Source organism: Polypterus senegalus, chromosome 11 (assembly GCF_016835505.1).
Source record: "Polypterus senegalus isolate Bchr_013 chromosome 11, ASM1683550v1, whole genome shotgun sequence".
Taxonomy (NCBI): domain Eukaryota; kingdom Metazoa; phylum Chordata; class Cladistia; order Polypteriformes; family Polypteridae; genus Polypterus; species Polypterus senegalus.
The window spans coordinates 166,019,019-166,033,786 of record NC_053164.1 but is presented as its reverse complement, the minus strand read 5'-3'; the positions used below and the strand labels follow the sequence as shown (position 1 = coordinate 166,033,786).

Sequence of the window (14,768 nt, the reverse complement as noted above, 5' to 3'; positions counted from 1 at the left end):
ATTTGACCTTTTGAGTATAATGACTGGGTACTATAAGCATATTTATGTATGTATGTAATGTAATCAGTTTGATAAATATGAACTTAACCAGGCAAGAACAATGTTTTAGAGCACAATGTAACTTTCCAGCCCATGAATGGATTGATCAGTGGTATCAAATGCTAGGTACACTTTACTAATTTAGTACTGTAACTTGAAAGCTTCTTAAAAGCTCTGTGTGAACAACACAGGCTGCCTCAATGATACTAATGTACAAGCAGCGTCTAAAATTCAAAAGCAATGACATTGAAATGGACCCTGAAAAGGACTCTCAGACACACACATAAATTAAGGGAAATATGCAAGTCTAAGCAATGCGCAGCTTTATTGTACTGTATGTCTGTGTGCTCAAATGATTTAATTGTATCTAGGCAATACTATTCATTCATTCATGTTCCACTGCTTATCTGAAGCCCATACATCTCTTTCCCCAGCCACACTTGCCAACTCATACTGAGGGATCCCAATCCATTCCCAGGCCATCTGGGAGATATAATCCTCCCAGTGAGCCCAGAGTCTTCCCTGGGGTCTCCTCCCAGCTACTCATGCCAGTAAAACGTCCACAGGGAAGCATCCAGGAGGCATCCATATCAGATGCTCGAACCACCTCAACTGGCTTCTCTCTATGAGTAGGTTCAGCAGCTCTACTCTGAGCCTCTCTCTTAGATGTCTGCAGTTCTCATCCCATCTCTAAGGGAGAGCCCAACATCCAGTGGAGAAAGCTTACTTCAATATCTTGTACCTGTGATCTTATTCTTTTACCATTATACATCTCTATATTGACTACATAACTATGCTTGCTGCCCCCATCTGTCCGTCGATCTCACCATCTCTTTTCCCACCTCACTCATGAACAAGACCTCGAGGTACTTAAACTCCTCCACTTTAGGCAGTAACTCACCTTCCACTTGTAGAGAACAGTCCACCTATTTTCTATTGAGGACCAAATTTGGAGGTGCTGATCCTCATCTCTGCCATTTCACTTTCAATCACAAACTCTCCCAAGGCGTGCTGGAGTTCACAGCCCAATGAAGCCAACAGGACCATGTCATATGCAAAAAAGAGTTATGCAATTCTAAGGTTACTGAACTGGATGCCCTCTCCTTCCAGGCTGCGCCTTGATATACTGTCCATGAAACTCACAAATAGGATAGGAGACAAAGCACAGCGCTGGCAGAGCCCCACACCCTCTGGAGACGTTGCTGATGTTTTTCCGAGTATGCGGACTAAGCTCTCACTGTGATTATACAGGGACTGAATAGCCCTTATTAGGCTGGTATATTCTTGAATAAAAGCACACTTATTTTGTTATACTTGTACCTTTTGTGAAAGTGTTTATATGATATTTGGACTTCAGTCTTCACACATTATACACTTCATGTCTACATTTTGTCAATTATTACTAAAATATGAAAAACGTTTCATTTTTAGTTATGTGTTTAATATTTTTTGCATTTCTCACATTTGCTGTCATCCTAAATTTACATAGATCGTTGTAGACACAGAACACACATAAAATGTATGTGTTCCAAATAACGCTATACAGTAATCCCTCGCTATATCGCGCTTTGACTTTCGCAGCTTCACTCTATTGCAGATTTTATATGTAAGCATAACTAAATATATAACACGGATTTTTCGCTGCTTCATGGGTTCTGCGGACAATGGGTCTTTTTACTTCCTGTACATGCTTCCTCAGTTGGTTTGCCCAGTTGATTTCATACAAGGGTTGCTAGTGGTGGATGGCTGAGAAGCTAACCAATCAGAGCACGCAGTTAAGTTCCTGTGTGCTGAATGCGGTGTTAACCAGGAAGTCTCGTCTCGCTCATTCAGCATCAATGTGTTTTGCCATGTAAAGAGTTAACTTTTGTGCTCTTTTGTGTTTATCTTTGTGCATATTCAAGCCCTTCATTTTATGGCTCAAAACGATTTGCTCCTGCTACTGCTTCAGGGGCTGTGCCCAAGCGGCAACGGAAGATGTTAACGATTGCTGAAAAGGTAAACGTTTTGGATTTGTTGAAGGAAGGGAAAAGCTACACCGCTGTAGGACGCCATTACAGCATCAATGAGGCTATGATTCTTTTGATTTAAAAAGTAGGAAAGGAATATAAGATCTACGGCCGCAGTGTCCTTTTAACCAGGGTACAAAACGAGTTATAAGTGGATGTAATAAGACAATAGTCTGGATGGAATCTGCTTTAGGGATTTGGATTGAAGAAGAAAAACAACGGCGGTGCTACACAGTCACCTGAAGTGGCTCCTTTAGAAGGGCTGTAACGCTCTCCTTTGTTGTGCAGTAAAATTAAACTCATCATTATCGGACAAGTCATCGTGTCATTGTTGGTGAGTAACCATAATTAATTTTCTACGTACAGTACTTAGTACATGTATGTACGTTTAGTGTCACTGTACACACATTTACTGTATACAATTTTTCTTGCATTGTACGTATTTATTGCTGGTGGCCTGTCTATCCTAATGGTTGTAATGTGATATCGGAGACACTCGATATCTATAAAATAATATTTAGGTTTTACTGTATATAAACAGTGTGTTTACATACATAATTTCAATGAATCTTACCTAATATCTAAGAGAATACAAAGGGATTATGCTGTATAACTGTGCAGGGAATATTTATAAAGTGTGGGAGAGTTTATAAGGGCTTAAAATATATAAAAATAGCCATACAAACATATGGTTTCTACTTCTCAGATTTTCACCTATCGCGTTTTGTTTCTGGAATGCAACCCCGCGATCGAGGAGGGATTACTGTATTATTTACCCTCTACAACTCCACCTACCTCACAACCAGATAAACAAGACTTGAGCTGAGAGAACTTTTTATCCTTTCTGTGGTGGTGGGGAGATGGGATAGCAGGCTGCTTCGACACATTTACAAAACAAAAGACGCTGATGGAATTTAAGGTGGGCTGGGATTACAAGTTTTTTCATAGGCTTCAGGGATTCTAGTGTTAAACAAGGCTCATTCAGACTCTCTGTCTCCAGCCTCCCCCGGAAAATGGGAAAAGCTCTTTCAGAGATTGGAGTTGAAAGTCTGCTGGACAGGGGTCTCCCCCAGATTAGCCCAGTCTACCCTCACTACTCACTTGGGCTTTCCAGGTCTGTCCAAACACCTCCCCCGCCCTCTGACCCAACTCACCACCAGGTGGTGATCAGTTGACAGCTCTGTCCCTCTCTTCACCTAAATGTTCAAAACATACGGCCAGAAATCTGATGATATGATTATGGAATAGATCACAGATCTTTTGCCTAATGTGCTCTGGTACACTTATGAGCCACCTTAATATTTGAACATGGTGTTTGTTATGGACAAACCATGCCTAGCACAAAAGTCCAATAACAAACCACTGCTCGGGGTTAGATCAGCGAGGCTGTTCCTTCCAATCATGCCTCTCCATGTATTTCAAATCATTACCCATGTGGACATTGAAGACCCTTAGCAGAACTATGGAATCCTCAGCTGAAATGCTTTCCAGGATTCCCTCCAGGCACTCCAACAAGGCCAAACTAACTTTTGGTGCATAAGCACATATGGCAGTAGGAGTCCTTCAAGGACCTCTGCAACCTTCAGCCTCACAGAGGCAGCCCTGTTGTGCTCCAGGACAAACTTCAGCATGGCATCAACCAGGCAGCGGCTCAATAAGAAGCAACTCCAGAGTAAAGGAGAGTCCAGCCTCTTTCGAGGTGTTTGGTTCCAAGATGAAGTGAATGGGTAGATGTAAGTCCAATTATATCTCTTTGGTATATCTCTTCCTCACCCACCAACTCTGGCTCATTCCCCCAAAAGAAGTGACATTCCACACCAAAAGAGTCAGTTTATGTGGCCTTCAATCACCACCCAGGTCAGGGCACATTACATCTGGCCACTATTTCTACTGCAGGTGGTGAGCCCACAGGAGGGCAGTCCCATATTGCATTTTCTCCAGGCCCCAGTAACCACATACCAGGTAGGGTACTCTGTTTAAATTTGTGGTTTTGCTTCATTAGGGGGTTTGAATTGCTTTGGGAGACCCAACTAGGATCTTCTGCTCCAGACAACATAGCTGCCAGGGTCACAGGGGCACACAATCCTCTCCACCATTTTAAGATGATGATTCCTGGAGAGGTAGACAATGCTAACATTTATTTAAAATCTAAATTAACAGTTGAAAAAAGACACCATATGTTTTTGTCTACTTACAGATAACTTCTTCAAGATTATGCCATCGGTGTCTGCGGCATTGGCAAATCAGAAACCAGTTGTGGCTTTAGAAAGTACGATTATCACACATGGAATGCCATTTCCACAAAATGTAATGTAAGCAAAGGTTTTTACATTTCTTTTCAATATGTGTTCTAGAAACTTGTGAAGGGCAGTTCCACATATGTATAATTAATTAGAAATATGACATTTGTAGTAAAAGAAGATAACTAGAGTGTTCAGATTATAATTTTATCTTATCAGAGAGTATGTCATTTTTAGAATGTAGCTATTAAATGGCTCCTTTGCCAATTTAGACTGGAGAGCTTTAACCAGGAATTGTGCATTCAGTTGTGTTTGTGGGAACTTAGCCTTGAATCTTTGGTTTACCTGTTATGGTGATATTTATATAATTTTTATTTATCAACGTAAATGTTTTAGATGGGCAAAAATCAAAGCAGAATGACTTTTATTTGGTATGGTATGGAAAAAGAACTTTTCATTGTTCAGATTTTTGTAAACTTGGACATCACCTTGTCCTTCTTGTTGATGCAATCCTAAGATCTTTGAGCAACACTCTGGGTTCAATAAAATCATGTCAAGGTGAAATTTGAATGTATCAATGTGTGGATGCACCATGGGAATGTAATATTGGGAATTGCAGCCGTACTACAAACAATATTTTCCTCCCTAGTAATCATGGTAGACAAATAGTGTAAAACAAGGAAATGTGTTACTAAAGTAAGGACATATATTAACTTACTTTAAAATGTGGCTTTCACTCTCATATATTCAAGCAGCTTAAAGATTACCAAAGATCAGATGCCTTGCATTTCTTCAGTGACCTCTTCAACAATTGTGTAGCCCTCTTTAAGGGAGACAGAGGCATTTTCCTCAGCACAGGAAGAAGCCTCTACATTTATGAAGGATTGCTTGTATAAGATTGCTACAGTCTTTTATACAGTACCATTAAAACTAGGCAATAAAATGATAACAGACTTTCTGCTTACCATTTAGTGTGCATAGAATAAATTCTTTTCTTACCAACACTACACTTGCTAATAAAATTTTAATCATGCCTCTTAGGCTTCTTCATTTACAATACTCATGTTGTTACAATTGTCTAGAAAGATTATTTTCTCTGTGGCCTCAGTTAACAAAGGTAGTATGAGAAAAATAGAAAAGAAAAATAAGATAAAGAAAAAATAAACAATCCACACTCACTCACTCACTCACATCATGTGAAAACCCAAAAAAACATCTTTGGCTTAGTATACAATGGGGAACTGGAATAGAAACTCCTTTCAATGGTTGATCTTTAGATCAAGGAGGAAGAGCAATGCTGATTTTATCCTAATTCTGAAGTTGTGGACTAGGTATTTTTCCTGCACAGGTACAATATGCGAGAGGTATTGGGAGTTTGCCTATCATGTCTACATGTTCTTTATGGACTTAGAAATAATAGTAACTATGCATCCTGTGGTCTCTTATGGAAGTTACTTCACAAGTGTGTGTTTTTTTGCCATTGCTATAACTGTTTGTATATCTGGCCTTTAGTTGAGTCCATTAAAAGTGGGTGTGTGACTACGCTAGTGGTAATCTGATCTCCTCCACTGTTTGCAACTCTAAAACTTAATTAAGGAGGGCTCAGGTAATAGACTGATAGGCAGATGGTATTCCAATTTTTATTGTCTTATGTTTTCATTTGCAACTTCAGTTTCAGCATACTTCCTTGAAGTGAACATTTTCTAAAATGTTTACTTCGGTGGCGTCACGGTGGTGCAGTGGTAGCGCTGCTGCCTTGCAGTAAGGAGACCAGGGTTCACTTCACGGGTCCTCCCTGCGTGGAGTTTGCATGTTCTCCCCCTGTCTGTGTGGGTTTCCTCCCACAGTCCAAAGACATGCAGGTTAGGTGAATTGGCGATCCTGTATTGTCCCTAGTGTGTGTGTCTGCGTGTGCCCTATGGTGAGCTGACACCATGCCCAGGATTTGATCCTGCCTGGTGCCCTGTGTTGGCTGGGATTGGCTCCAGCAGACCCCTGTGTTAAGATATAGTGGGTTGGAAAATGACTGACTGACTGTGTACTTATAGGTAATGAACTAAAAAAATTATATCTTGTTTACAAGCTGATAGAGCCCAAACACTTATTATTAATATAGACATACTGTATATTATGCAAACAGGCAAAAGGTGCGACACAAAAGTAGACTTTATTAATACCAGCGTTTTTTAATAGAAAAATTTTATCATAAAAATGTAATTATTTATAATTTTATTTGAAGAAAAAAACATTCCATAAGTTCAAGTCTAACTTATACAATGAAGAAAATAACACTACATACAATCCAGTTGAACTTAACAAAACAGAATTCAACCCCCAAATGAGAGACAGAGAGGAGAGCCATTCCTCTGATATAAATGCTTATTCTAGAATTTTATTAATTAGATCCAGCCATATTTTTAAAAAGTTAGAAAGGACATATATTAACATACTTTAAAATGTGGCATTCACCCTCATATATTCAAACAGTAGATTAAAGTAGAGTTACAACAGATAAAAGCTTCTCAGCCTTAAAGTGCTTCTAAGTAAGAATTAGATTTTTTCCAATTTCAAATAGAATAGAACATTGGTTATCCACTGACTTATAAATGGTGGGTTTGGGGTCTTCAGGTTGAGCAAGATAAGTCTACATACAAGTAGTGCTAGTAGGTATAGGCGATGACAATCAATTTTTCCTTTTCCATTTTAAGCCCATCAGGGAGTACACCAAACACAACTGTTAATAGGTTTGGGCTGATAATGACACCAAGGCAGTCTGATGGCCATTCAAAGATATTTGTCCAAAATTTTGTTCATTTGGAGTATTTTCAAAACATGTGGCCCAGTGAGGCTAGAGCTAGATTGCAATGTTCACAGGTTGAATCTCAAATTTTTGGACAATTTTACACACAATTTTAAGATGAATGATTTAATGTTTTGCACATATGGAGCTACAGTGCTTTCTCTTCATGGCTGCTTTACACTCCTTTTCTGAGATATTAAGTGAAAGATCCACTTTTCCTCTCTGTTCCTAGGACCTTTGAAAGGAAGACACTTTAATGTTTTTACATATTATTGAGATGTTGTCTGAGTCTTCAAGACTGATGAGTATTTCAGCTGGAATAGAAATGGGTGGGAGGTGTGGAAAATTATGCAGGACCATTTTAGTGAAGTTTCTGATTTGAAAGTAGTGAAAACAATTGAGCTGATGGGAAGTTAAATTCGAAGCATAATTGTTCATAAGATGCAAAGACATTATCGATATGCAGTTCTATAAGTGTTTTAATCCCGGATGTTTTCCAAAGATTAAATACTGTGTAGGTTTCAGAGGGTAGAAAAAGGTGATTATCGTGCAGAGTTACAACAGATAAAAGTTTCTCTGCCTTAAAGTGCTTCCTGCATTGGTTCCATATTCTGACTGATTGATGGACAATCGGATTATTGGTACAGTGACAATAATTTGTATGTACTGGAGTACAAAGCGGGGCATATAAATAAGTACAGCAAAATTTTATTTCTTTTGCAGACTAGGCTTGTGTATATTTATCAATTTGTGTCAATGTCCAGGTCTTTATAGCTTATATTTTTGCCGCCCAGTAATAAAATTGAAAGTTAGGTAGTGTTGAGTTAGGTAGAGTTGCCTTTTGAATGAGTCTCGAATTCCAGATAAATGTGGTTGTAATTGAGTTTAATTTCTTAAGGAATGATTTATTAATTTATATAGGGATGCTTTGAAACAAAAAAAGAAAAGTTTGAATTTATGATCACATTGACATAAATATATTTGAGCTTGAATATTACTTTTTCGTTACCTTTTAGAACAGCTAAAAGAGTAGAAGACATTGTGAAAGCAAATGGAGCCATTCCAGCCACCATTGGAGTACTGAATGGTAAAATACATGTGGGTTGGTCAGAAGAAGAATTGGAGTTTTTAGCAAGCTTGAAAACTGCAGTCAAAATTTCTCGATGGGACCTCCCATGTGTGTTATCTAAGGTAATGTAATAAAGTTCAGTATTCCCTAGTAATTGATGGAGTACATATGGTCATATGTCTGCTTGCTCATATTTATTGACTGAAGTTTTATAGTGAATGTTCAGTTGGACGCATACTGCTTATGCAGTGCATTTGAATGGTATATCTTATTTCTGCTTTTACAAAATTGTATAATGTGTTGTCACTTAACCAGTTAGCCCTTGCACCCAAACTCCCAGTGGAATTCTCTGTCAGACAGGTTGTAACACATCCTAATATAAACATTCTTAGAGCTGCTTAGTCCAATTCAGAGTCAGTGGTGGCAGAGCCTATCCTGGCACCAATGGGCACATGGCTAGAAACAGGCCTGTACTGGGTGTCAGTACAGAGCAGGGCCCACTGGAACACAAAACCATCGTTAACAAAGGGCCCATTCAGGATTTGTCAGTTCTCCTGTTCAGAAACTTAACTAACCAGAAGTGACTGGGTAAGGTGGACGTAGCTACTGAGGTAGAAAATTAAAAACTATTAAAATATTGACTAAAAAAATATTCAGACAAGCCCCAGTAATTCTATCATTTTCCCCTATATCAGTGGTCCATAACCTTTTCGATGCCCTGCACACCTAGAAAATGTTTGCTTTATGTTTGTACCCTTTACAAAAGTAATACAGTAATCCCTCCTCGATCGTGGGGGTTGCGTTCCAGAACCCCCCGCGATAGGTGAAAATCCGCGATGTAACGACCATATGTTTGTATGATTATTTTTATATATTTTAAGCCCTTAGAAACTCTCCCACACTGTTTATAAATATTCTCCGCACAGTTATACAGTAAACCCTCATTTATAGCGGTTGATCCGCTCCAGACAGATAAATGGATTCTTTATTTATAAATCTAATATTTTCGCAGTTAGAGCATTGAAAACCTGTTTACGACCTTCTAAATACGTTTTTTAACATTATTAGAGCCCTCTAGACATGAAATAACACCCTTTAGTCAAAAGTTTAAACTGTGCTCTGACAAGACAGAGATGACAGTTCTTTCTCACAATTAACAGAATGCAAACATATCTTCCTCTTCAAGGTGCGCCGTCAGGAGCAAAGAATATCAGAGAGATAGTAAAGTAAACAATAAAAAATCAATAGGGCTGTTGCGCTTTTAAGTATGCGGTGCAGTGAAGGGATCAACGTGAAGGTAGCCTTTCAGCATTTTTTTACAGGCGGTCCGTATCTTCTAAACAAATAGCCACTGTGCAAACAGCCCCTCTGCTCACACCCCCTCCGTCAGGAGCAGATAATGGGGCCAATCATACGCCGCCCTGATGGTATTGCATGATGGATAAGTATCTGCCTGTATTTCTCAGAGAGAGTGACAGACAGAGAAAAGCAAACAATGAAAAATCAATACGGGCTGTTAGAGCTTTTAAGCAGCGCATAGGAAGCATATCGTATATTATTGAGGAGTTTTAGTTAATATGTAATACATGCTCTGATTGGGTAGCTTCTCAGCCATCCGCCAATAGCGTCCCTTGTATGAAATCAACTGGGCAAGCAAACTGAGGAAGCATGTACCATAAATTAAAAGACCCATTGTCCCCAGAAATCCGCGAAAAATCCGTGATATATATTTAGATATGCTTACATTTAAAACCCGCGATGGAGTGAAGCCGCGAAAGTTGAAGCGCGATATAGCGAGGGATTACTGTATTACATTTGTAGATAAAGAAGTGAACCACATATGATATTGCAGGACAACAAATTGAACTCCAAAAATAAGCTTTAAATTCTAGATTTTAAATTGAACAGTTTACCTTTATAAATCTTATTAATCTTGTAAATGTGTCCTCTGTGTAGTTTAGACACTTGATTGACAATCCTGATGTTGGTGTATCCCACGAAGTGTCAAGTGCTGTGAGAAAATGACACACATTCAACAGTTGAGGGGTTTAGGGGATTGGAGACCCCTGTGAAACAACAGGTGCCAGCATGCACTAAAACACAGTAGATGAGCTTTGTTCCCTAATAACGCTTGCACTGCAGTTGAAAAACAGATGTGCCACACAGTTAAAATGCTGCCAGGGCTGCCAGCAGGAGAGATGATCTGAATGTAAGCAGTATGTGTTTCATCAAATTCCATCTCCCCCTTGTTTCCCATATGCAAATATGTCGATCAAACCTCAAAATCTGTGACATTTCATGATCAGGGCTTTCACAGAAATCAATACTAGACCTCACCCTTCTCCACAAGTCATTGCCAGGTCCAAACTCCATTCTCTTACAAAAAAGTTATTCATCTTAGTGAATGCTTCATCCAAAGCAAGGAGCCTGTGGGAACTTGCATTTTTGTGGCAACAATTGTGCTCAGAGTGCTTGATTCTTTTTATATCATAGAACAGGAGCACTAACTAATAAATGACCTACAAATTATGTCATATTGCAAGACAATGATTGCACCATGGGTAATGCACCTCACTTAATTTTGGTGAAGCATGACACAGCTTTCCTTTTTGTTGCACCTCCTGAAATGTCATATTGTACTCTCTGGGGGTGCAGGCACCCTAGTTGGGGTCCCCTGCAATAGATGGATTTTCATTGGAGATTCTTAAGCTACAGGGTCTTCTCTCAACCTATGTATAAATATATATATAATAATATATACTGTACAGTGCATCCGGAAAGTATTCATAGCGCATCACTTTTTCCACATTTTGTTATGTCACAGCCTTATTCCAAAATGGATTAAATAATTTTTTTTTCCTTAGAATTCTATACACAACACCCCATAATGACAATGTGAAAAAAGTTTACTTGAGATTTTTGCAAATTTATTAAAAATCAAAAAAATCAGAAAGCACATGTACATAAGTATTCACAGCCTTTGCCATGAATCTCAAAATTGAGCTCAGGTGCATCCTGTTTCCCCTGATCATCCTTGAGATGTTTCTGCAGCTTAATTGGAGTCCACTTGTGGTAAATTCAGTTGATTGGACATGATTTGGAAAGACACACACCTGTCTATATAAGGTCCCACAGTTGACAGTTCATGTCAGAGCACAAACTAAGCATGAAGTCAAAGGAATTGTCTGTAGACCTCCAAGACAGGATTGTCTCGAGGCACAAATCTGGGGAAGGTTGCAGAAAAATGTCTGCTGCTTTGAAGGTCCCAATGAGCACAGTGGCCTCCATCATCCATAAGTGGAAGAAGTTTGAAACCGCCAGGACTCTTCCTAGAGCCGGTCGGCCATCTAAAGTGAGCGATCAGGGGAGAAGGGCTTTAGTCAGGGAGGTGACCAAGAACCCGATGGTCACTCTGTCAGAGCTCCAGAGGTCCTCTGTGAAGAGAGGAGAACCTTCCAGAAAGACAACCATCTCTGCAGCAATCCACCAATCTGGCCTGCATGGTAGAGTGGCCAGACGGAAGCCACTCCTTAGTAAAAGGCACATGGCAGCCTGCCTGGAGTTTGCCAAAAGGCACCTGAAGGACTCTCAGACCATGAGAAACAAAATTCTCTGGTCTGATGAGACAAAGATTGAACTCTTTGGTGTGAATGCCAGGCATCACGTTTGGAGGAAACCAGGCACCGCTCATCACCAGGCCAATACCATCCCCATCATGCTGTGGGGATGTTTTTCAGCGGCAGGAACTGGGAGACTAGTCAGGGTAAAGGGAAAGATGACTGCAGCAATGTACAGAGACATCCTGGATGAAAACCTGCTCCAGAGCGCTCTTGACCTCAGACTGGTGCGACGGTTCATCTTTCAGCAGGACAACGACCCTAAGCACACAGCCTAGATATCAAAGAAGTGGCTTCAGTACAACTCTGTAAATGTCCTTGAATGGCCCAGCCAGAGCCCTGCCTTGAATCCGATTGAACATCTCTGGAGAGATCTTAAAATGGCTGTGCACCGATGCTTCCCATCCAACCTGATGGAGCTTGAGAGGTGCTGCAAAGAGGAATGGACGAAACTGGCCAAGGACAGGTGTGCCAAGCTTGTGGCATCATATTCAAAAAGACTTGAAGCTGTAATTGCTGCCAAAGGTGCATCGACAAAGCATTGAGCAAAGGCTGTGAATACTTATGTACATGTGATTTCTCAGTTTTTTTATTTCTAATAAATTTGCAAAAACCTCAAGTAAACTGTTTTCATGTTGTTATTATTGGGTGTTGTGTGTAGAATTTTGAGGAAAAAAATGAATTTAATCCATTTTGGAATAAGGCTGTAACATAAAATGTGAAAAAAGTGATGCGCTGTGAATACTTTTCAGATGCACTGTATACAGTACATAAGAGTATAATATATAATATATAAATAAATATATATGAATCAATCAAAAAATTAACTAATCTCATAAATGTATGTAATTAATGGTGATTAATCAAATCTAACATTACAAAATGTAATTAATGAGGTAAATACACACTGAAAAACAAAATTAATGTGGAATCAACACAAAGAAATAAAAACAATTAATGGCAGAATTTAAATTTAAACAATGACCTTAAAACCAAACTTTTAACAAAATACTACTTGAGCAAGCACAGTACAACCACAATTGCAATGCCTTCCTAAAAGGCAAGTTTTAAAGAAGGCAATAAGAAAATGAGGCCAATGTATTAATTCTCAAATTGGCATAGCATATGAGATACAGATGTGTCAAAGTAAAAAACAATTGAAATGAATCTTGACTTTGAATGCACTGCTAAAGACTGATTTAATTGAAAGAATATGCATCTCTTAAATGGACATACATAAACTGTGCAAACACTATCCTCAATTGTTCATCACCATCAACGACTTTATTATTAAACTCTACACAAGTGGTTTTCAACTGGTGTGCTACACAAATAACAGTATAGCACCCCTGGTTCCAGACTTGAGAGAGACACGCTGGTTAAGGAACATGGTTGAGAACTGTCCGAGGAGGACAAGACTACCTGGAGAAGCCGACATAAAAGCAGTTCCGTGATCACCATTTTGCAGACTCAGCACTTAGAGAGTACTTTAGCATCCTGGAGAAATGTCAGGTGTAAATTTGCGCTTGGATGCGTGTTCGTTAGTGACTCTAGCAGAGCTTAGGGACAAGAGGGCATATGAGTTGCCTCTGAATCAGGGTCAGTGGAGTAAGGCAGTGAGAGGACTGCCTGTATGAGTGGGCAAAAGGACGAAGCAGCTGGGAATTGCATCCAAAGTGTTCAGTAAATGCTGTGTCTGTGAATGGCAATCTCTAAGCTACTTTGTTTACCGATCCCTGTCAGACAGTTTAGCATGTGTATAGATTTAATGTTTTTGTGGTTGGTAGAATTGTGGTGTGCTTTGGGATTTTTTGGGTTACAAAAAGTGTATATATATATATTATGAACCACCAGGTGGCACCAAAGAGCCCCACACCCAGACACAAACACACAGACACAAGGACCAGTTAATACAGACAGTTTATTTTCCCACTATCTTCCAGAAGGATCCAGAAGTGCAATAAACACAAATCCTTTCTACACTCTCTTTTTTCCTCCTCTCCACTCCCAGGTGAGCTTTGTTTTCTTCCACTTGACTCTGACTCACCTGGATGTGGCAGGGTGGTTCCTTTTATCTTGGACCTGTGGTACTTATGGTGCTAGGGATAACCGACGCATTTCCGAGTCATTCAGAAGTCCAACAAAGTAGGGATTATTAATCCTCTCAGCTCCCCCTGGCAGCTCACAAGGGATGCAGCAGGGGATACATCTTGGGACTACAGGTTCCAACATGCCCTGCGAGTATCTACGTGGGAATTGTAATCCAAGGACACTGCCACCCAGCATAAGGAGGAAGAGGCTATTCTTTAATGTTCATCTTCCCCAGTCCTTCCATTATGCTGGGCTCACAGCCGAGTATTATTCTTGGGTCCAACCCACCTGGGATGCCAGTGTACCCATTGTGTCTTAGGCATTTACTACCTGCCCTGTTTCTTGTGGTGGGATATGGCTGGCCTTCTGTCTACTTAAAGAACCATACCCCTTTCCGGCTGGTTCGCTCACCCATATGTGTTGTCCATCACTATATATATTGTGGCCGGAAGGGGGTGCTTTGGCTCCCCAAACACCCAACACAAGCAGGCTCGGACACAAGTATAAAAGCACAAAAGTTTCATTTGCAGGAAACTCTTCTTTTAGCATTTCTCACACCACAACCACAGTCACAAAGCAAAGCAATAAAGCACAATACAGCACTCTGCACCTCTTATTCTCTTTTCTTCCTCTCTCTGCCACTGGTCACTGTCTCCTCTGCTCCTCTCTGCAAGCTTTGTCCTCCTTCTTGCCGAGTCTGGTTCCTGGAGCTTCTTTTATGCATCACAACTGGAATACTTCCAGTGTCCCAAAGAACTGGATTCCACACTTCCCACAGCACCTCAGCAACCCAGGGGAGTTCTTACCTAGTGGTTCGAGGGAGGTAGTGCCCTTCCCCCATCCTTTCACTTCATTTCATAGGCATCCCTGCTGGGTAAGGATGTTGACCATCCCACACAATAT

General features: G+C 40.0%; 1 protein-coding gene across 1 annotated transcript in view; it reads left to right on the top strand.

The window, feature by feature from the left end:
• Positions 1-14,768, top strand: part of zgc:136858 (uncharacterized protein LOC678543 homolog) — a 171,427-nt gene that overhangs the window by 12,175 nt on the left and 144,484 nt on the right. The window contains exons 3-4 of the mRNA XM_039770052.1: positions 4,246-4,360; positions 8,105-8,279. Coding sequence (XP_039625986.1) covers positions 4,246-4,360; positions 8,105-8,279 — 290 coding nt within the window. The remainder of the gene's footprint in view (positions 1-4,245; positions 4,361-8,104; positions 8,280-14,768) is intronic.